The sequence below is a fragment of the Gorilla gorilla genome, chromosome 1 (genome assembly GCF_029281585.2).
Source record: "Gorilla gorilla gorilla isolate KB3781 chromosome 1, NHGRI_mGorGor1-v2.1_pri, whole genome shotgun sequence".
In the NCBI taxonomy this organism is placed as follows: domain Eukaryota; kingdom Metazoa; phylum Chordata; class Mammalia; order Primates; family Hominidae; genus Gorilla; species Gorilla gorilla.
Window position 1 is genome coordinate 52,223,167 of NC_073224.2, and position 22,065 is coordinate 52,245,231.

At 44.3% G+C, this 22,065-nt stretch overlaps 1 protein-coding gene and 1 pseudogene across 8 annotated transcripts in view; one reads left to right on the forward strand and one right to left on the reverse strand.

Annotated features, from left to right (window-relative positions):
- Nucleotides 1-21,784, reverse strand: part of MDM4 (MDM4 regulator of p53) — a 35,954-nt gene extending 14,170 nt beyond the window's left edge. For 2 of the 8 annotated variants that reach the window (XM_063709282.1, XM_063709278.1), the window contains exons 1-6: nucleotides 12,854-13,416; nucleotides 12,604-12,716; nucleotides 11,769-11,843; nucleotides 7,378-7,511; nucleotides 5,954-6,009; nucleotides 680-747 (exon numbers count right to left, since the gene is read on the reverse strand). In XM_063709282.1, the coding sequence (XP_063565352.1) occupies nucleotides 680-747; nucleotides 5,954-6,009; nucleotides 7,378-7,511; nucleotides 11,769-11,843; nucleotides 12,604-12,716; nucleotides 12,854-12,872 (465 nt within the window). In that variant the 5' untranslated portion in view covers nucleotides 12,873-13,416. Of the gene's footprint in view, nucleotides 1-679; nucleotides 3,662-5,953; nucleotides 6,010-7,377; nucleotides 7,512-11,768; nucleotides 11,844-12,603; nucleotides 12,717-12,853; nucleotides 13,427-19,686; nucleotides 19,767-21,547 lie in introns of those variants that run through there. The other 6 variants (XM_055369088.2, XM_004028226.5, XM_063709280.1 and 3 more) reach the window with 6 other exon arrangements.
- On the forward strand, nucleotides 7,938-9,786 carry LOC109028263 (peflin-like; annotated as a pseudogene).
- Nucleotides 21,785-22,065: the final 281 nt, after the last annotated feature.

The following is a 22,065-nucleotide window of genomic DNA, read 5'->3' on the forward strand; positions in this document are numbered from 1 at the left end:
GAAATAACTGAGACCAGGGGATGTAGCAGTTCCATTCTGGCTCACCAGTTAGTGTGCAACACAATGGGTTACAACACAAGAAAGAGAACTCAAGTTCACAACAGTCATCAAATAAAGGCAACACCTCTCCTCAACCCACTGTGAGCAAAGCTAGAAGAATCCCAAACCTGGGGGGAAAAAAAAACCTCTGCACAAAGGCCAAAATCTACTGTTAAAAACAGGCTATCTGTATAAACCCTCCAGTCTACTACAAAATTAGGCATAATTCAGAAAACATATGAAACCCTCGCCATGTACCAAGATGACTATAAAGTTTCCCCAGGTTTGGGGAAGCTTTAGGAAATGGCCTGACATGAACTTAACTGCAACACGCCTATTAAAATCTAATAAAGCAATATCCTCAAACACACACACACAGGTACACACAAACCCAAAGAAAAATGCAACTGGAAGAACTGAAGATCAGAAGTGCTACATCCCAAAGAAAGGTTCAGAGACTGGAACTCTGTTATGGGCAGAACAGAGAAGGTTCACTCTGTCCCTGGTCTGTGAACTCCCAAGAACCTTTCTTATTAAATTCTTACCACATTCAGGGAAAGGTCTTGGGAGTCCAAGATCCACAGGTACAGAGAAGGGGCCACTCTGTACAACAAAAGAAGTCACCGTGTGGTGATTTTACCTTCAGTTGGTCTTGACTTGGAATATCCATACTGTGATCCTGTGCGAGAGCGAGAGTCTGAGCAGCATCTGGATAGCAAGTAAAACAAAAGGAAAACCTTCCCTGGTAATAACCATTCTTTCCACACAAAAAGGACCTCAGCAAACAACCCGGGAGCCAGGTTTAGTCCCTAGAAATGTACTTCTCCATGTTGGCTGGACAAAGCTCTCATTTGCAAGGGAAAAATCAAAATTGATAAAAATGACAAAGACCAAGACAGGCCATATCCAAAACATATTACCAAAATATAATCGGGAAAAAAAACAGTGAAAAATAGCTAAAAATGTTCTTCCATATCAAGCTTTTAAATTTTTATACGAAAACTGGTTCCAAGCAGGACATAATGGAGTCTATTTTTGTCATCTCTTCCTATGTATTACCAAATTCGCCTAACTCACAAACAATAGGAAAAGAGTGTGTGGCTTTTTACATTTAATTTCGACTTTCAAGTGTTAAGTCATACAGGGTTATGGGATCTTAAAATCTGGATTTTTCCCCGTTTGCTTCATAAAACAATAGCATCTTCATCTAAAGCGACATTCTAAGTGTCAAGGATAATTTTATGGTTTAAATTCCCATCACCATCACCTGTATATAAATTAATTTTTTTCATTGTCTTATTTTTCCCAGTTACTATAAACATTTCCTAAGAAGCGCCAGCAAATAAAGTTTTTCTCAAGGCCAATAAAAAGAACCAAGGAAAACAACCCAGTACAGAGAAATTCTTAGATATTACATTAATTTAAAAGAGAAATGCATTCCAAGGACTTACAAAGAAATTTTTCAAGTAGAACAAACAAAAACTTGGCTACACGAAAAGATCAAGCTGCAAACAATTTAATAATCTGGACTATTCATTATTTGAGGCTATGTAAATGAGATACACCCAAAATAAGTCTACTGTGGGTCAGGTTCACCAACCACTACCAGGTTCAGAGATAAAATATGGAAAATATCATCACCATCTGATAAAGGCTGCTAGAGGAAGGATACAGATCCTACAACTGATCTGTCAATGCGGTTCTATTGAAAAAAGCAAACATTTTCAAAATTCTAATTATAAAAAACATTTATTTCCAGAAACATTTTTGTGGACAAACGGAGACAACAAAAAGTTTGAGAGACAGCATTTTCTGACCACAGTGGTCTTCAAAGCAAAGTTGGACTAACATATAATGCAGATGGAGCAATTTTTTTGTTTGTTTGTTTGAGACGGAGTCTTGCTCTGTCACCCTGGCTGGAGAGCAGTGGCGCAATCTCGGCTCACTAAAACCTCCACCTCCCTGGCTCAAGTGATTCTCCTGCCTCAGCCTCCCAAGTAGCTAGGATTATAGGCGCGCGCCTGACTAATTTTTGTATTTTTAGTAAAGACAGGGTTTTATCATCTTGGCCAGGCTGGTCTCAAACTCCTGACTTTGTGATCCACCCGCCTCGGCCTCCCAAAGTGCTGGGATTACAGGCATGAGCCACCGCGCAGGCCAGGAGCAATTCTTTAATAAAGCAATCCTATTACTGTCATTTATATTTCTAAAGCCTTACTACCTTACTTAGGTTAAAACAGTTACAAGCAAAAATAAAGTATCTGGTGAAACCACAATGTAAAAAAGAAGTTTTAAAATTGGCCGGGTGTGGTGGCTCACGCCTGTAATCCCAGAACTTTGGGAGGTCGAGGTGTGTGGATCACTTGAGTCCAGGAGTTTGAGATCAGCCTGGGCAACCCACCAGCCTGGTGAAACCTCATCTCTACTAAAATCACAAAAATTAGCCGGGCTTGGTGGTGCGCACCTGTAATCCCAGCTACTCGGGAGGCTGAGGCAGGAGATCACCTGAACCCAGGAGGCAGAGGTTGCAGTGAGCTGAGATCGCACCACTGCACTCCAGCCTAGTCGACAAAGCGAGACTCAGTCTCAAAAATTAATAAACATACACAAAGTTAGTCATATTTATTTCATTTGTATACATGGGAAAATTTGGAGAGATAATTTAGAAAGAACTACCATTTTAGGCTGGGCGTGGTGGCTCACGCCTGTAATCCCAGTACTTTAGGAGGCCAAGGTGGGCGGATCACGAGGTCAGGCGATCGAGACCATCCTGGCTAACACGGTGAAACCCTGTCTCTACTAAAAATATAAAAAATTAGCCAGGCATGATGGCGGGCGCCTGTAGTCCCAGCTACTCAGGAGGCTGAGGCAGGAGAACTGCGTGAACCCGGGAGGTGGAGGCTGCAGTGAGCCAAAATCATGCCACTGCACTCCAGCCTAGGCGACAGAGCGAGACTCCGTCTCAAAAAAAAAAAAAAAGAACTACCATTTTAAATAATGGCATCTTCTTGATCAAAATGAAAAGTTTAACCCATTTGCAAAGGTATAAAATTATATGAAAAGCACTTCTCTCATTTGTCCTTTCAAATAAAACACAAGCAACCCAAATCACAAAAATCAACAGAGATGGCCATCCACAAGCACCAATGCAATTGCAAGTCAGAACAGATAACCAATCAGAATTACTTGGGGCAATTTTCTGGTTTTGATCATCATACTATTATTATGTAAGATGTTACCATTTGGGGACTCTGCATAAAGGGTATAGAGAAACTCTATGCAATACTTTTGCAACTTTATTAAGTCTGAAATTTTTTCAAAATGACAAGTTAAAAAATAAAAATGGGCCAGGCATGGTGGCTCACGCCTGTCATCCCAACACTTTGGGAGGCCGAAGAAGGGGGATCGCTTGAGTCCTGGAGTTCAAGACCAGCCTAAGCAACAAGCGGAAAACCTGTACCTACAAAAAAATATACAAAAAACTAGCCAGGTGTGGTGATATACTCCTGTAGTCCCAGCTACTGAGGAGGCTGAGGTGGGAGGATTGCTTGCGCCACGGAGGCGGAGGTTGCAGTGAGCCGAGATCTTGCCACTGCACTCTAGCCTGAGCAACAGAGAGATCCTGTCTCAAATAAAACAAAACAAAACCAACAAAATATTCTTTATATGGCATGTTAAATTCTGCAGAGAAAGTACAAGAAAGAAAATGAGAGAAAAAAGGAGAATTATAGATATTCAGAAAACAGATCAATCCAAAAACAAATTTTACTGAAAAAGTAGATCAGCAATTATAAAATCCTCCATGTGTCTCAAACCTTTAGTGACTATCGCAGGAAAGCCATGCTATTTTACAAGTGATTGAATTTCAATAAAGCTGCCATATCATTTGCAGGATCTTCACTCTCAAATTTACAGCTATGTGAAGTGGGCATATGACTCAATGAGACTAACAGGCTTCAAAATTCAGTAAGTTCAAAATCATGTTTCGGTATGACAGCAATGTCTCTTTCTCTGCCTTTAAAGAATAAATCTTTATTAGGAATTGATTTAGGTCTGGGGGCGGTGGCTCATGCCTGTAATCCCAACACCTCGGGAGGCTGAAGTGGAAGAATCACTTGAGGCCAGGAGTTCAAGACCAACCTGAGCAACATAGCAAGACCCCATTTCTACAAAAAAACAAAATTAGCCAGGTGCAGTGCAGTGCCGTGCACCTATAGTCCTAGCTATTTGGGAGGCTGAGACAGGAAGATGACGACTTAAGCCCAGGAGGTAAAGGCTGCAGTGAACTATGACTGCACCACTGCATTCCAGCCTGAGTGACAGAGCAAGACGCTCTACATTTAAAAAAAAAAAGAAAAGAAAAAGAAAAGAAAGAAAGAAAAAGATAAAAAAGAATGGATTCTTCTCAACCTACTTATTTCAGTAAACTACCAAAAGACAGTGCAAAAGACAGTTCAGTAAACTATCAAAAGACAGTGGCAGTGGCCAAGTGCAGTGGTTCACACGCATAATCCCAGGACTCTGGGAGGCCAAAGTGGGTGGACTGCTTGAGTCCAGGAGCTCAAGATCAGCCTGAGCAACACAGCAAAACCCTGTTTCTACTAAAAATACAAAAAATTAGCCAGGTATGGTGGCATGTGCCTATAATCCCAGCTACTCAGGAGGCTGAGGTGGGAGAATCACCTGAGCCCAAGAGGTCCAGGCTGCAGTGAGCTGAGATAGTGCCACTGCACTCCAGCCTGGGCAACCTGAGACCCTGTTTCAGAAGAAAAAAAGATGGTCAATCTAAAAAGATTACTAACTTGGGCTTTCTTCAAAGGGCAATGTTAATATGAAGCTCAAAAAAGGGCTTTATGTAGTAGTGCAGAGGGAAAAAGTTTCATTATTTGGAAATGGCTATGTTCAGTCTGTCCAGTTTATTTACCTATCTCTTACAGACCACCATTTTGGAGACTCCAGACTCCAGTACAGCCAGTTTCCTATACATACCTAATAGTTAAACTCAAAGAGCAGTATTTAGAAGGTCTAGAATCAAGCAAAGGGTTAGACAAATTGGCATTCAGATAAGAGATGGCTAAAGCCATTAGGTAAAAGGTTCTTGAGTGACCTGTGTAACAGATGGATCAGACTGATACCACCTGAGCCCACAGATTGTTAACATGACTGACTAAAATAGAGACAGGCAGACCTTACATGACTCTGATGTGATTAAACAGAAGTACAAAGCACCACCTATAAAGCTTTCTTGGCAAAAAATTTAAACTTGAATTTATTCAAGCACTACCAGTTTACCAAAAATAGAGAGGGTAAAGAAACACATTAAACAAAATCACAAGGATACAATCTGCCAACTCTAGAGCGTGGGAAATTCTACAGAACAAATGACCCATTTCTTCAACAAGTAAATGACATGAAAACAAAAGGAAAGTTAAGTTTTATAGATTAAAGACACTTATGAGACATATCAACCAAAGGCAATGTGTGGACTTTGGATCTTAATTCAAGTAAGACAAAAATACAAGGTATTTTTGAGATAACTGGGGGAAATGATACATAAACTGGCTATGAAACAGGATTATGGAATTACATGTTAAATTTGTTATGTGTAATAATGATATTGAATGTTTGGAGAAAAAAGTCCTTATCTGCTAGAGATTTTTAAAAGTGTGTCTAGATGAAGCAATATGACAAAACGTTAACAGTACGTCTAGAAAGTGGAAATCCTTCTACTCTATGTTTGATTTTTCAGTAAAAGGTTAATAACATAACATTCTGTGTGACAGGTAGTATGTATTTCTCCCAGTCATGCCAAAGATAGCATTCCATTTCCACCTTCATCTTCTTTGTTTTCCCATCATTTGCCCCCTTGAACTCAAAGCTGTGATACAGACTGAAGAAATATGATGTGACATACCTGTAGTAGCAGTGGCTAAAGTGACAAGATTCTTTCTTAGCATATCATAGAGAGGGCTGTTAAAGAGAGAAGATAAAAAATTAACAACCCCAAATGCCACTATGAAGATATCAGTGGTTTGCCGTTAAATATTAAATGTATTTCTGATGTTATCTCCCAAGTCTCTCTGTAAGGCATACAGAGGCAGAATCTTTTTCCCAGAACAGTTTTTAATTATTTAAATATTAAGATGTTAATGCCCAGGCCCCTGTGTTACTCTGCCCCCATTAAAAAACTGATTAATTTACATTTTATTTCATTAGCGAACAGTAATCCAAGTGGGGAAATCTCTTTTGGAAACTATTCCTTCCTTCCAGGACTGAAGTTTCACATTGTAATTGGAGAGTGGGGGTGGAGGGGAGTCTTTTTTTTTTTTTGGAGATGGAGTTTTGCTCTTACTGCCCAGGCTGGAGTGCCATGGCACAATCTCAGCTCACTGCAATCTCTGCCTCCCGGACTCAGGCAATTCTCCTGCCTCAGCCTCCCTACTAGCTAGGATTATAGGCGCCCGCCACCACGCCCAGCTAATTTTTTGTATTTTTAGTAGAGACGGTGTTTCACTTATGTTGGCCAGGCTGGTCTTGAACTCCTGACGTCAGGTGATCCACCCACCTCAGCCTCCCAAAGTGCTGGAATTACAGGCTTGAGCCACCACACCCAGCTAAGGGAAGTCTTAGTGTAAGACAGAATGAGCTCAGAAGCAGCAGTCATCAAAGCTATAGAGAAAGAGAGCTTCTAAATTACTAATTAGCTTTTGACTATATAAGCTAATAACTTACACTCCATGCAGCTGGAGAAAAGTAACAAGTCAGGTTAGCCCTACTGTGATTCTTACCAGGCTCATCATCAACCTCTAACTGCCCAGCAATTCTACATTTCTCTCATCTGCTCACTCTTCCTCCCTCTCCAACAATTATTTCACAAAATTCTAACCTAGTCACATCAAGCTTCCTCCTACCCAGGCCTTTACACATGGTGTTCAATCAACCTCAAACTCTCTGATCGACTACTTAATTATCTATCTTTCAGCTTTTGGCTGAAATTTCACTTCCTCAAAAGAACATTTTCTTGACCTCTAACACTCGAAATCCCACCCACTCCCTGCTTCATGTATCTTTTCTGTAGCACTTACCATAGTGTAGGTTCACCATGAATTAGTGTGATTATTTGACTAAGATGGGCAAGAGCATCTACTGACTCACTACTCTGTATACTCCATAAAATCAGACTGTGTGTCGCTCATTACCATATTCTCAGTGCCTCATAGGCTACCTATGTAGGCCCTTACAATTTGTTGAGTGAAGTAATAAATATTAATAACCCATAGAAATTAAGTGGCTAGGTATAAGCACCCAAAAAGATACGCAAGCCCTCACTGTTTTTACCTTGGGTCTTTCACGGAGAAGCTCTGACGTCCCAGTAGTTCTCCCAAAAGATCTCCACCACAATATACCATATGCTGCTCCTGCTGATCATAAAGTTGCTTCACCATTATGTACTGACCTAAATAGTGCATGACCTGTGTGGAATAAAATACCATGTTGTGATCTGTCCAGCTGCTACCAAAAACACAAATTCATTAGAGGAGGTAAGGTAAGTTAGTTTGCCAAAGAAAGAAATAACATATTTACAAGACTGTCAAAGTCTGTGTAAGGGGTCCTACAACAGGAAAGCCGCTCCCAACTACTAGGTCCATCTACTCATTGTCTTTCTGACAATTAACAGACCCAGACTTTTCAGCACAGAAATGAACTGATCTGACAATGAGAAAAAGCAGTGAATTTACCTAGTATCCTCTTAAAAATTTTCTCAGACGTCCAAATAAAGAAGTCTATTCTATTACTAGAAGTAATTTGCCTGGATTATAAAAATATTTTCCCAGTCCAGGGCACATAAACGACTTAAGGCTTTTGATATGTGTTCACATAATAATTCTTTTTGGCAAATGAAGTACAATGTTTAATAAGAGCCATCAGCATTGTAAGTGGACAAAACATAAAATCCAAGTGTTTATCAAATAAAAATTTAGTCGGCTGAAGTGGTTCATACCTGTAATCCCAGCACTTTGGGAGGCCAAGGTGGGCAAATTGCTTGAACCCAGGAGTTTGATACCAGCCTGGGCAACATGGCAAAACCTGTCTCTACGTAACATACAAAACTTAGCCAGGTGTGGTGAGGCATGCTTGTAGTCCCAGCTACTAGGAAGGATGAGGCGGGAGGATCACTTGAACGTGGGAAGCAGAGGTTGCAGTGAGCTGAGATACCACCACTGCACTCCAGCATGGGTGACAGAGTAAGACCCTGGCTCTAAATAAATAAATAATAAAAATCAGGAAATTCCCTTTATGCAATAGATAGAGTCAAGGTTCATAACAGAAAGCTCATCGTGTAAACTCAGGCAAACTCTGCCATGCTAAATGAAGGAGATGGCATAATTCATCATAACCACTGTAATGATATAAAAATCCAGACTTTACCCCTTGCCTGCGTGTGACGTCAGAATTGCCACAGCCAGCTATCTGTATGGGCAGGGCTGCCCTGGAGATGCAGGGCAAGCGCCAGGAACCCCTCCGGGTAGCTACTACCTTGGACCCCCCCAATAGTGGAGGGCAGTATGGCAGCGTGCTACCCCCTGGTGGTGGCTATGGGGGTCCTGCCCCTGGAGGGCCTTATGGACCACCAGCTGGTAGAGGGCCCTATGGACACCTCAATCCTGGGATGTTCCCCTCTGGAACTCCAGGAGGACCAAATGATGGTACAGCTCCAGGGGGCCCCTATGGTCAGCCACCTCCAAATTCCTACGGTGCCCAGCAGCCCAGGCCTCATGGACAGGGTGGCTCCCCTCCCAATATGGATGAGGCCTACTCCTGGTTCCAGTCGGTGACTCCGATCACAGTGGCTTTATCTCCATGAAGGAGGTGAAGCAGGCTCTGGTCAACTGCAACTGGTCCTTGTTCAATGAGACCTGCCTCATGATGATAAACATGTTTGACAAGACCTAATCAGGCCACATCAATGTCTACGGCTTCTCAGCCCTGTGGAAATTCATCCAGCAGTGGAAGCAGCTCTTCCAGCAGTTATGACTGGGACAACTCAGGCTCCATTAGCTACACAGAGCTGCAGCAAGCTCTATCCCAAAAGGGCTACAACCTGAGCCCCCAGTTCACCCAGCTACTGGTCTCCAGCTACTGCCCACGACTGTCAATCCTGCCAGACAGCTTGATTGCTTCACCCAGGTGTGCACCCAGCTGCAGATGCCGACAGAGGCCTTCCGGGAGAAGGACACAGCTGTACAAGGCAACATTCGGCTCAGCTTCAAGGACGTCGTCACCATGACAGCTCGGATGCTATGACCCAGCCCATCTGTGGAGAGTGGAGTGCACCAGGGACCTTTCCTGGCTTCCTAGAGTGAGAGAAGTACGTGGACCTCTCTCTTCTTTTCCTGTCCCTCTAGAAGAACATTCTCCCTTGCTTGATGCAACACTGTTCCAAAAGAGGGTTGAGAGTCCTGCAACACAGCCACCAAATAGTGAGGACCAGGGCTGAGGCCACACAGGTAGGGGCCTGATGAAGGAGAGGATGAAAGCTGAATGTCCCGCTGGCCATGAGCAGTTGAGTGGCACAGCCTGGCACCAGACGCAGGAGATTCTGGTCCTTGTAATGGAGTTAGTCTCCAGTCAGCTGAGCTCCACCCTGATGCCAGTGGTGAGTGTTCATTGGCCTGTTACCATTGGCACCTGTGTTCCCTCACCAGGCCATCCTGTCACATGAGCCCATTTTCTCCAAAGTGGAATCTGACCAAGCATGAGAGAGATTTGCCCCTGGGACCAGTGGCTTGGATTCCATCACACCCATAAATCCTTGGGTATTAACTTCTAGCTGCCTGGGGCTGGCCCTGCTCAGACAAATCTGCTCCCTGGGCATCTTTGGCCAGGCTACTGCCCCCGCAGCTGGGATCCCTCACTTGCCTGCCACGCTCTGCTCGGCTTCGATCTCCAGGGGACAGTGGTCACCTCTCCTTGCCAATACTTTTTTTAATTTGCATTTTTTTCATTTGGGGCCAAAAGTTCAGTGAAATTGTAAGCTTCAATAAAAGGATAAAACTAAAAAAAAAAAAAAAAAAAAAATTCCAGACTTTAATAAGTTTGGGGAAAAAAAGGTCTTACGTGTCAAATTTTATACTCCAAAACGATGTGCTTAATTCAAAATCGTAAAAGTAATATAGGTATTCTAAAAAATCAGAAATGCCTCCAGATTTGTCTCCTTGAGAAGTGTAATAGTTCTGGAGTGTGGCAGTGTTGATAGGTGTGAAGGTTTTAAGTTCAAAAAAAAAAAAAAAGCCTGATAATTTTGTTTCTTCTCTTTAGGAAGGGTTAGATATCTACCCCAGCAAATGAAAGCAGTTCCCAACATTAACATTTTAATACTGAGTCTTTTCCACTTAAAGAATACAAATTGTTTTTTAAAAAACTTCAGAAGCTAAATAAGTTATTTAAATGCATAAGTGTTTAAAATAACTCACAGTGCTCAGAAGAGTGTCTGACGCTTTTTTTTTTTTTTTTTTGAGATGGAGTTTCGCTCTTGTTGCCCAGGATGGAGTTCAATGGCGCGATCTTGGCTCACCGCAACCTCCGCCTCCCAGGTTCAAGAAATTCTCCTGCCTCAGCCTCCCAAGTAGCTGGGATTACAACCATGCCCAGCTAGTTTTGTATTTTTAGTAGAGATGGGGTTTCTCCATGTTGGTCAGGCTGGTGTCGAACTCCTGACCTCAGGTGATCTGCCCACCTCAGCCTCGCAAAGTGCTGGGATTACAGGCGTGAGCCACCATATCTGACACATTTATAATAAAAACTACTGCATTTAATTCCTGCCTCGAAATACAGCCTGTAAATCAGACAGTGTCTTTTTTTTCTGAGACAGGGTCTCTCATTCTATCAACCAAGCTGGAGTGCACCTCATTGCAACCTTCACCTTCTGGGTTCAAGCGATCCTCCCACCTCAGCCTCCCATGTAGCTGCTGGGACTAAACGAGCAGACCACCACGCCCGCCCAATTTTTGTATTTTTTTTTTTTTTTTTAGAGACAGGGTTTCATCATGTTGCCCAGGCTGGTCTCAAAATCCTGGGTTCATGCAATCCATCCACCTCAGCCTCCCAAAATACTGGGATTGCAGGCGTGAGCTATGGTGCCAGGCCCAGTGTCTTTTTAATCTTTACTTGCTCTGCATTTTAACTCTACGACCAATGAATTCATGGTTCATCTTATGTTTATCTTATAACACACTTCAAAAGAAAGGAAATATGATGTTCAACCTAACAGTCTTTAAAACAGAGTAAAAGTTGCCCCTCTGATACCTCAGGAGTAGAACTTCCTTTCTTAGGCCTGATTTCAAAACTACACATTCACTGGCTTCTACTTCTCAACTGTTCTTAAAACTGAGAATTTGGCCGGGCGCGGTGGCTCATGCTTGTAATCCCAGCACTTTGGGAGGCCAAGGTGGATGGATCACGAGGTCAGGAGACCGAGACCATCCTGGCTAACACGGTGAAACCCCATCTCTACTAAAAATACAAAAAATTAGCCGGGCGTGGCAGCAGGCACCTGTAATCCCAGCTACTCGGGAGGCTGAGGCAGGAGAATGGCGTGAACCCAGGAGGCGGAGCTTGCAGTGATCTGAGATCGCACCACTGCACTCCAGCCTGGGCAAAAGAGGGAGACTCCATCTCAAAAAAAAAAAAAAAAACAAAAAAAATGAGAATTTTATTTGATGGCTTACCTCTTTAACAGTGAACATTTCACCTTGCGCACCTGCTGCATGCAAAATCTTCAAAAGCGGCAGTTTTGGTCGTACCTGATATAAACATAAAATAAACGTGCTATTTACATTTCAAGTAGGTTTCTGAAACTATGGAACAAGAGAACCTCTTTAAACAGCTCCCCCCGCTTTTGTTTTTTGAGGCAAGGTCTTGCTCTGTCGCCTTGGCTGGAGTGCAGTGGTGTGATCACAGGTCACTGCAGCCTCAACCTCCCAGACTCAACTGATCCTCCCACTTCAGCCTCCAGAGTAGCTGGGACTACAGGTGCATGCCACCATATCCAGGTAATTTTTGTATTTTTTTGTAGAGAGGGGGTTTCACCATGTTTCCCTGGCTGTTCTCAAACGCCTGGGCTCAAGAGACCTGCGTACCTCCGCCTCCCAAAGTGCTGGGATTATAGGCATGACCCACCTCGCCCAGCACAACCCCCACCTCCCCTACTTTTTTTTAAAAAAGAGACAAGGTCTCTCTCTTGACCAGCCTGGGGTGCACTGGTTGTGATCATAATTCACTGCAGCTTTGAACTCCTGGGCTCATGTGATCATCCCGCCTCAGGCTCCCAAGTAGCTAGAACTAAAGGCACACCCCACTGCACCTAGCTAATTTTTTCTTTTAGAAATGTTTTGTAGAGATACAGGTCTCACTATGTTGCCAAGGCTGGTCTCAAACACCTGGCTTCAAGTAAGCTTCCTGCCTTGACTTCTCAAAGTGCTGGGATTACAGTCATGAGACAGCTAAACTTTTTAAAAATTAAAAAAAAAAACCGAAAAACTAGAAATACCCAAAATGATTTACCTGATTGATTTGTCCAGGAGAGATCCTGCAAGCACTGTCAGATGTTGAACACTGGGCAGAGGTGGAAAATGATGTCATTTTGGTAGTGAAGAAACTGCAGTCTGTTGGTAAAACTAAATAGAAAAAAAAATTTATAACATCTATTCTAATGCAGAAAATTCCCTATTTAGCATTCACACAAAGGCAACCAGCAGAAGTAAAAGACACATATGACACATATAATGGAGCACCGTACACAAATGCTGTATACCCTTGCTGAGGTTCTGCATATCTTCTGACTACTTTCTAGTTCTGATTTAATTAAGAGTAAGAATCGTCCAAGCTTCTCTCAGGTGAAGGCTGAAACAGAAACAGTTTCAGGCACGCTCCAACCTCCAACTGATGTTAACCAGTAAACTGTTTTAGCTGAAAGTCAAATCATTATCTCCCCAATGGTTATCAGGTAGAGCACTCTCTAGATGCAAGACTAGGGATTTACCAAAGTAAGTCACAGGTTTTAAGATTCCAACAGGACTTCTAGGAAAACCTCTACAACATGTTGGAACATGTCTTGACAAAGGACCACAGAAAACTAAGAGTCAACATTTTAAGTACCAGTTAAAACAGCTTGTAAATGTACCAACCCCAGAAAAAAACATAGCAATTACAAACCTACAAAATGGGTTAAACCGAGATGGACACATATCATCAAAGAAAAGATGTAGCATGAAGTGAAATACAGAGTAAAGTTCAATGAAAATCTTTCACCTACCTTTTATCCTTAAAAAAACAAAAGCTACAGAGAAGGAAGATAGATTATTTATTTATTTATTTATTTATTTTGAGACACAGTCTCACTGTCCCCCAGGCTGAAGCGCAATGGCGCGATCTCGGCTCACTGCAACCTCTGCTTCCTGGGTTCAAGCGATTCTCCTGCCTCAGCCTCCTGAGTAGCTGGGATTACAGGCACATGCCACCACGCCCAGCTCATTATTGTATTTTTAGTAGAGACGGGGTTTCACCCTGTTGGTCAGGCTGGTCTCAAACTCCTGACCTCGTGATCCGCCCACCTCAGCCTCCCAAAGTGCTGGGATTACAGGCGTGAGCCACCATGCCCAGCCAGAAAATAGATTTTTAAATAAGTTAACCTTCATTTATGCCTTTTTCTAACAAAAGGCAACAGTCAATTATTAAAACTGATGACTAACAAGCCACATCAGGGAAAGGGTAAATGGCGCCTAGAAGAGGCCAGGTGCAGTGGCTCACGCCTGTAATCCTAACAGTTTGGGAGACTAAGACGGGCAGATCACCTGAGGTCAGGAGTTTGAGATGTAGGATTTAATAAACTCCTCTTCAAAGGTTTTAGCCTGTAAATTGTTAAGTACAATGAGTTCTGAGATGCTCTCCAAAAAACCAATGTATCTGTATGTTCAGCTCCCCTGTTCTTTGTTCTTCATTTAAAACTTTAAAAGTTTAACTTCCTCATTCTCTTCATCTCCTTGCCCCTAGTTTCAGTAAACAACCCCCTCCTAGCTTCTATCACCTGCTCCGTCCTGAGTCACTCCTGGTTACCTCCCTTGACCTGAGTCATCCTGAGTCACCTGTTCTGTAACTGTTCTTCCCGCCATACTACTCGCCCAGCCACTCCAGCTCATACCCCTGCTCTCTTTAAAATAGCCCATCAGTATTAGCTTAGACTGTGCGGTCCAACCCTAGCCAATACGGGAACAACACAGAAGTAGGGGCTACCTGCGTCAGGGATAAGAACCCCTTCCCCTCCCCTGTTCAGGTGTGCTCTCACCATTGCTCCATCCGTGAGATGCACCCTTCCATAGAAGTAAAATTGCCTTGCTGAGAAAATTAAATTTATGTTTGAGTGATATTCATTTGCAGCTTCAAAAACTTATTTCTAACAGAGGCCAGACTGGGCAACAGGGCAAAACCCTGTCTCTACTAAAAATACAACAACTAGCTGGGCATGGCACGAGCCTGCAGTCCCAACTACTAAGGAAGCTGAGGCATGAGAATCACCTGAACCGGCAAGGTGGAGGTTGCAGTGAGCCAAGACTGTGCCACTGTACTCCAGCCTGGGTGACAAAGCGATACCCTGTCTCAAAAAAAAAAAAAAAAATTTTTTTTAGATGGAGTCTAGCTCTGTCGCCCAGGCTGGAGTGCAGCGGCATGATCTCGGCTCACTGCAAGCTCCGCCTCCTGGGTTCACACCATTCTCCTGCCTCAGCCTCCCGAGTAGCTGGGACTACAGGCACCCGCCACCACGCCCAGCTAATTTTGTGTATTTAGTAGAGACGGGGTTTCACCATGTTAGCCAGGATGGTCTTGATCTCCTGACCTCGTGATCCGCCCACCTCAGCCTCCCAAAGTGCTGGGATTACAGGCATGAGCCACCACGCCTGGACAAAAAAAAATTTTTTTAAGACTATCAGCCAGGCACGCTGGCCCATGCCTGTAATCCCAGCACTTTGGGAGGCTGAGGAAGGTGGATCACCTGAGGTCAGGAGTTCAACACCAGCCTGGCCAACATGGTGAAACCCCGTCTCTATTAAAGCTACAAAAATTAGCCGGGCGTGGTGGCACATGCCTGTAATCCCAGCTACTCAGGAGGCTGAGGCAGGAGAATCACTTGAACCTGGGAGGCAGAGGTTGCAGTGAGCTGAGATCGCGCCATTGCACTCCAGCCTGGGTTACAAGAGTGAAACTCCATCTCAAAAAAAAAAAAAAAGACAATCAGTAAATACACTGGCTGAAGATAACAAGATCCCTCATGCTTCTGAAAAGGCTTATAGCTGTAATCAAGTATAAATTCCTCCCTCTCCCATTACCTTACTTTGCTATAAAATAAGTCAAATAGGAAACAAGCACAATTTAAAATTCAGAAGTGGGCCAGGCATGGTGGCTCACGCCTATAATCCCAGCACTTTGGGATTGTACTCCCCAGATGAGGCAGGCGGATCATGAGGTCAAGAGATCAAGACTATCCTGGCCAAAATGGTGAAACCGTCTCTACTAAAAATACAAAAATTAGCCAGGTGTGGTGGCACACGCCTGTAGTCCCAACTACTCGGGAGGCTGAGACAGGAGAATTGCCTGAACTTGGGAGGCGGAGGTTGCAGTGAGCCGAGATCGTGCCACTGCACTACAGCCTGGTGACAGAGCAAGATTCTGTTTCAAAAAAAAAAAAAAAAAATTTAAAACCTGGCTTTTAATGGGTGGCTATTGATCTCATCACCTACTTCCTCATTTGCTTTTTGTGTGTGTGTGTGATGGAGTCTCACTCTGTCACTCAGGCTGGAGTGCCGTGGCACAATCACAGCTCACTGCAGCCTTTCAACCTCCTGGGCTCAAGCAGTCCTCCCACCTCAGCCTCCCAAGTAGTTGGGACTACAGGTGCATGCCACCATGCCCAGCTAATTTATTTTTTGTAGAGATGGGGTCTTGCTATGTTGCCCAGGCTGGTCTCAAACTCCTGGGCTCAAGTGATCCTCCTGCTTCAGCCTCCCAAAGTGCTGTAATCCCTGGGATTACAGGCATGGGCCACCACTCCTAGCCTGCCCTCTAATTCTTATCCTTCTTTTTGTCTATGCTCAAATGACAGTTTGTCAACAAGGCCTCATATGAACACCCATTTTTAAAACTAAAACTCCCAACCGCTTGTATTCCCTATCTCCTTCCCTGCTTTATTTTTCCCTACCAACCTTTTTACCAACCAAAACACTACATATTTTAATTATTTATTATGTAAAATATAAGCTACAAGTGGACAGGAATTTGTAACTGTTTGTTTATACATTTCCAGTGTCTAAATCTGACAACTACATACATGGTAGAGCAACATGGTAGATAGAAACATTAATTATAATGTGCAGACCGTTTCCAAAAATGGCTCCCAATGAACCACGCTCCCTAACTGGCCCTATGACTTAATAAATAGAAGGCAGCAAGTGATAATGTGACAATTCCAGGCCTGGCAGGCTCATGGTTTGTACTTTTGGAGGTGCTTGAAATCTGGCTACTCTACTGGAGACTACACAAAAAGGCTACAAGGAGAGGGAGGTGCAGTTGCCCAGCTGAGCCCAGACTCTTAGCCATACCCTCCAAAGCACCACACATCTTCCAGCCCCAGTTGCCACCTGACTACAACAAAGCACTTACTCAACGGTCTCGAGGTGTCCTTAAAAAAAAGAAAGAAAACAAAACAAAGCATCACACACGTTCCAGCCTCAGCTGCACCTGACTTAACAGCTGCATGACAAACCACAAAACCACGAGAACTATCCAACTCAGCCTATCATCCCACTGAATGAAAAATAAATAAAATGACTGTTTCAACTTACTAAGTTTTGGGGTGGTTTATTCCATAGCATTAGATAATTGAAACAAATGGTAAGGACTCATCAAGCCTATTATGTACCAGGTATACATATAAACCCATTTAATACCAAAACAGCCCTATTATGTAGCTATTATCCTTATCTTACAGATCAGGAAAGAGAAACAGAAGTTATTTGTCCAAGATCACCCAATGAGTAAGTTGTTGGAGTCAAGATTTCAAACTCAGACAAGCACTAACATCCCCATTTAGCAGCATTTTTTCCCATTAGACCTCAAGTACACAGAATTAATCATAATTCTTTTATTCAAGACATACGCTGATTATTCATCCACACATGGCCCATTTTACTTATTTTTACCTTTTTATTTTCATAATTTTTTTGAGACAGGGTATTGTTCTGTCACCCAGGCTGGAGTACAGTGGCACAAACATAGCTCACTGCCACCTCGACCTCCTGGGCTCAAGTAATCCTCCCACCTCAGTCTCCTCATTATCTGGGACTACAGGCATGCGCCACCATTCCTGGCTAATTTTTTTATTTTTTGTAGAGACAGGATTTTGCTATGTTGCCCAGGCTAGTCTCAAACTCTTGGCCTCAAGTGATTCTCTCAACGAAAGTGTTGGGATTACAGGCATGAGCCACCACACCTGGCCTGGATTATTTTTAACGCAATAATCTTCCACAAACTAAGACTCTGATCATAACCTATATTTAACGATAATATCCCCCATCCCATTTTGCTGCCTTCCTGCAATAATAATCATCCTGAACCCTATTGTTTTCATTTCCCTTGCTTTCCTTTTTATACATTTTACTGCATCAAAATGGATTCCTAAAAAGTATTTTTAGTTTAGTTGCTCTTATTAAAAAAAAAAAAAAAAAAAAGCAGGGATGTTGCATGTAATTTGGGAAATTTTGTTCCACTAACATAGATTAATTCCTACTGTCATATCAAAATTCATTTTTTTTTTTTTTTTGAGATGGAGTCTCGCTCTGTCGCACAGGCTGGAGTGCAGTGGCGAGATCTCCGCTCACTGCAGGCTCCGCCCCCCGGGGTTCATGCCATTCTTTTGCCTCAGCCTCCCGCGTAGCTGGGACTACAGGCGCCTGCCACCTCGCCTGGCTAATTTTTTGTATTTTTAGTAGAGACGGGGTTTCACCATGTTAGCCAAGATGGTCTCGATCTCCTTACCTCGTGATCCGCCCGCCTCGGCCTCCCAAAGTGCTGGGATTACAGGCGTGAGCCACCGCGCCCAGCCTAAAATGGTAGTTCTTTCTTATCTCTTAGTTTTTCGTTTATATTTTTCTCTTTCTTTGTTCTAGATTTTCTCCTTCTAGAATTCTAATTCATTCCTCAGTTGTATCCATTCTGTTATTTATTCCATCTGTGATTCCATAACATTACAGATGGAATAAATAACAGAATGGATACAGATGTTTTGAGACAAGGTCTCACTCTGTCACCCAGGCTGGACTGCAGTGCCGTGATCATGGCTTACTGCAACGTCAACCTCCCCAGCTCAAGCAAGCCTCCCACCTTAGCCTCTGGAGTAGCTGGGACTACAGGCGTGTACCACCTAATCCAGCTAGTTTTTTAATGTTCCCCAGGCTAGTCTCAAATTCTGAGCTAAAGCAATCCTTCTCAGCCTCCCAAAGTGCTGGGATTACAGGCACGAGCCACCATGCCAGGCCAATGTTCTTTAATTCAACCACTGTATTTTTCTTTTTTATATACATATATTTTTTGAAACGGAGTTTCACTCTTGTTGCCCAGGTTGGAGTGCAATGGCGCGATCCTGGTCCACCGCAAACTCCACCTCCTGGGTTCAAACGATTCTCCTGCCTCAGCCTCCCGAGTAGCTAGGATTACAGGCATGCGCCATCACGCCCAGCTAACTTCATATTTTTAGTAGAGACACGGTTTCTTTTTGTTGGTCAGGCTGGTCTCGAACTCCCAACCAGGTGATCCCCCCACCTTGGCCCAGCCTGCCAAAAGCATTTTAAAAAGTAAAAAAATCCTATAGTGTCAGGCCCTGCTCAACAGCTTGCTATTGCTGTAAAGATAAACACGTGGTCTATCCCCTCAGCACATTTTCAGTCTTATCTTGCACTGTTTAGTCATATCTTGAGCCTCAGCCACCCTGATCTTTTAGTTTCTCAAACAGGGCCTTTGCACAAATTGTCCCTTCATTTGGAGCACTGTGAGTTTTGTACAAAACTGATTCATCCTAAACCTTCAAGTCTCAGGTTAAATGTGACCTCTTCAACAGTCATCAAGAGATTCCAGGCCAGGAGCAGTGGCTCACACCTGTAATCCCAACACTTTGGGAGGCCAAGGCAGGCAGATTGAGGCCAGGAGTTCAAGACCAGCCTGGCCAACATAATGAAAACCACTCTCTACTGAAAATACAAAAATTAGCTGGGCGTGGTGGCACAACGCCTGTAATCCAGCTACTTGCGTGGCTGAGGCAGAAGAATAGCTTGAACCCAGTATGCAGAGGTTGCAGTGAGCCAAGATCATACCACTTCACTCCAGTGGCAGGGGTAGGCGATGCTAAAGCCATCTGAGTGAAAGGTTGGGGTGGAAAGAAAACACGTGGAGTAGGCTGACCATTCCACCACCCCCAACCTTATCACTAAAAGAGGGTCATTCACACACCATATACTACTTGATTATGAAGCAACAAGAAACTAGCACACCACCTATTAAGTATTCCTGACCAAAAGATAAATAATCCAAATCTAGACCTACCTACTAACTGCAAGTTACTAGGGAAAATGGAGAGCAAGCAGTTAATCAGTCAAATCCAGAACGTAGGTGTTCTACAGGACCTGGGACGGCAGGGAAGATTAAAGTGGGAAGATTAAATCTTTAATTAAAGATTAACGATTGTTATAGAATCTTAAAAAACCAACTGCAGCCGGTGGCCTGTGCCTGTAGTCCCAGCTATTCCGGAGGGCTGAGGCAGGAGGATCCCTAGAGTCCAGGAGTTTCAGGCTGTAGTGTGCAATGATCACACCTGTGAATAGCCGCTGCACTGCAGCCTGAGCACACAGTGAGACCTCATCTCTTTTTTTGAGACAGGCTCTCGCGCTGTCGCCTAAGCTAGAGTGCAGTAGCTCCATCCCGGCTTGCTGCAGCCTTTACCTCCTGGGATCAAGCAATCCTCCCACCTCAGTCTCTTGGGTAGGTGGGACTGGAAGCTCGCTCTATGACACTGATTTTTTTATTTTTTGCAGAGATGGGGCTCAGTTTGTTGCCTAGGCTGGTGTCGAACTCCGAGACTCAAGCAAACCTGCCCCCTTAGCCTCCCAAAGTGCTGGGATTAAAGGTGTGAGCCACTGGGCCTGGCCGAAATCCCATCTATTAAAAAAAAAAAATGTATGAGGAGAGAGAAAACTAAATCTAAACTGAGATACAGTAATACTTAACACCAAGAGGTTCCAAGTATCTTTGACAGATACTAGTTCCATGTGCCAACAGCACAGAGCTGCAGCATTTTCTCCGGGTGTCGCTTTTAAACTGTGGTTTTCGGCAGGGCACGGTGGCTCACGCCTGTAATCCCAACACTTTCGGAGGCCGAGGTGGGCGGATCACCTGAGGTCTGGAGTTCGAGAACAGCCTGGCCAACCTGGTGAAACCTCATCTCTAATAAAACACAAAATTAGCCAGGCATGGTGGCGCACACCTGTAATCCCAGCGACCCGGGAGGCTGAGGCAGAAGAATCACTTGAACCCGTGAGGCAGAAGTTGCAGTGAGCCAAGATCGCGCCACTGCACGCCAGCCTGGGCAAAAAGAGCGAAACTCCACTCAAAAAAAACAAAAACAAAACAAAAACACAACCAAAAAAACCTGTGGTTTTCAAGCTTTAAGGTATACAAAAATCACTGGGAGGTGTGCTCATTAAAATATATTTCTCTGAGCCCCATCTCGATACTGTCTGTAGGTTTCAGTGTGGCCCCAAAACGAACATTTTTTCTTTTTTTTTTGAGACGGAATCTCCCTCTGTAGCCCAAGCTGGAGTGCAGTGGCGCGATCTCGACTCATTGCAACCCCCGCCCACGGATTCAAGTGATTCTCCTGCCTCAGCCTCCCGAGTAGCTGGGATTACAGGCATGCGCCACCACACACATCTAATATTTTTGTATTTTTAGTAGAGACGGGGTTTCACCAGGTTGGCCAGGTTGGTCTCGAACTCCTGTCCTCAGGTAGATCCACCCACCTCGGCCTCCCGAAGTGCTGGGATTACAGGCGTGAGCCACCGCGCCAAGCCAAAACAAGCATTTTCAAACAAGCACTCAAGTGCCTCTAAGGTAGACTGTCCGCAGACCTAAAAACTAACTTAAAAACTTAAGACACGTCAATGTCATTCTCCCCGCTTCCCTCTCTCCCACCTCCTTTCTCCAAATTGCCTCAACAGTCCTCAAATGTTGTATCCACTTAAACTCAATCCAACTACGTCGACTTTAGGTTTGTCACCTGTTGGCCAAAGTTACATCACGTCACCCCACCTCCACTTTTATCTTCCGCGAGCCCTCATCCCACAACTCTTCCCCTCCCCCCGAGCCCTTCTTCCGCCTGGCGCGGCCTTCCCCACGCCGCCCGACCCACCTCTCAAGCTCCTCCCGCCCGCTACCCGCACAACTGGCGGTACGGCCGCCTGCTCCTCACTCTCCAGCTCCCGCTCCCGGCACCCCGCCGACGAAGGCCAAGAGCCACACCTTACGGCAGCTCCATGAGTCGCTCCCCCGCCGAGCCCGGGTGGGGGGAGGGGTGGCAGTCACAGGTCCTAGGGCCTCGGCAGCATTTTGAAATGGCGAGTAATGAAGCCGCAACTTCCGGCCTCCCACACGGCCTCACACGAGGGCTTCCGGTGAGGCCTCCGGAAACCATAGATGGAGCAATGGGAGGACTAGAGAGCTAGAAAGGCTGAGCTCACTACCATAGAGTAGATCCTAGTCCGGGGAGAGAGTCGCGGGGCCCGGACGGTTGAAAGTCGTCAGATTTCAAGAGATAGTAAGTGAGGGACTTGCAGGGTCTTGTGATATTTACAGACGTGTATTAGGAGATCAGAAAACAGAGAAGGGGAAGAGCTAAGGTCATAATCACAGGCTGCCTTCAGCTCTTCG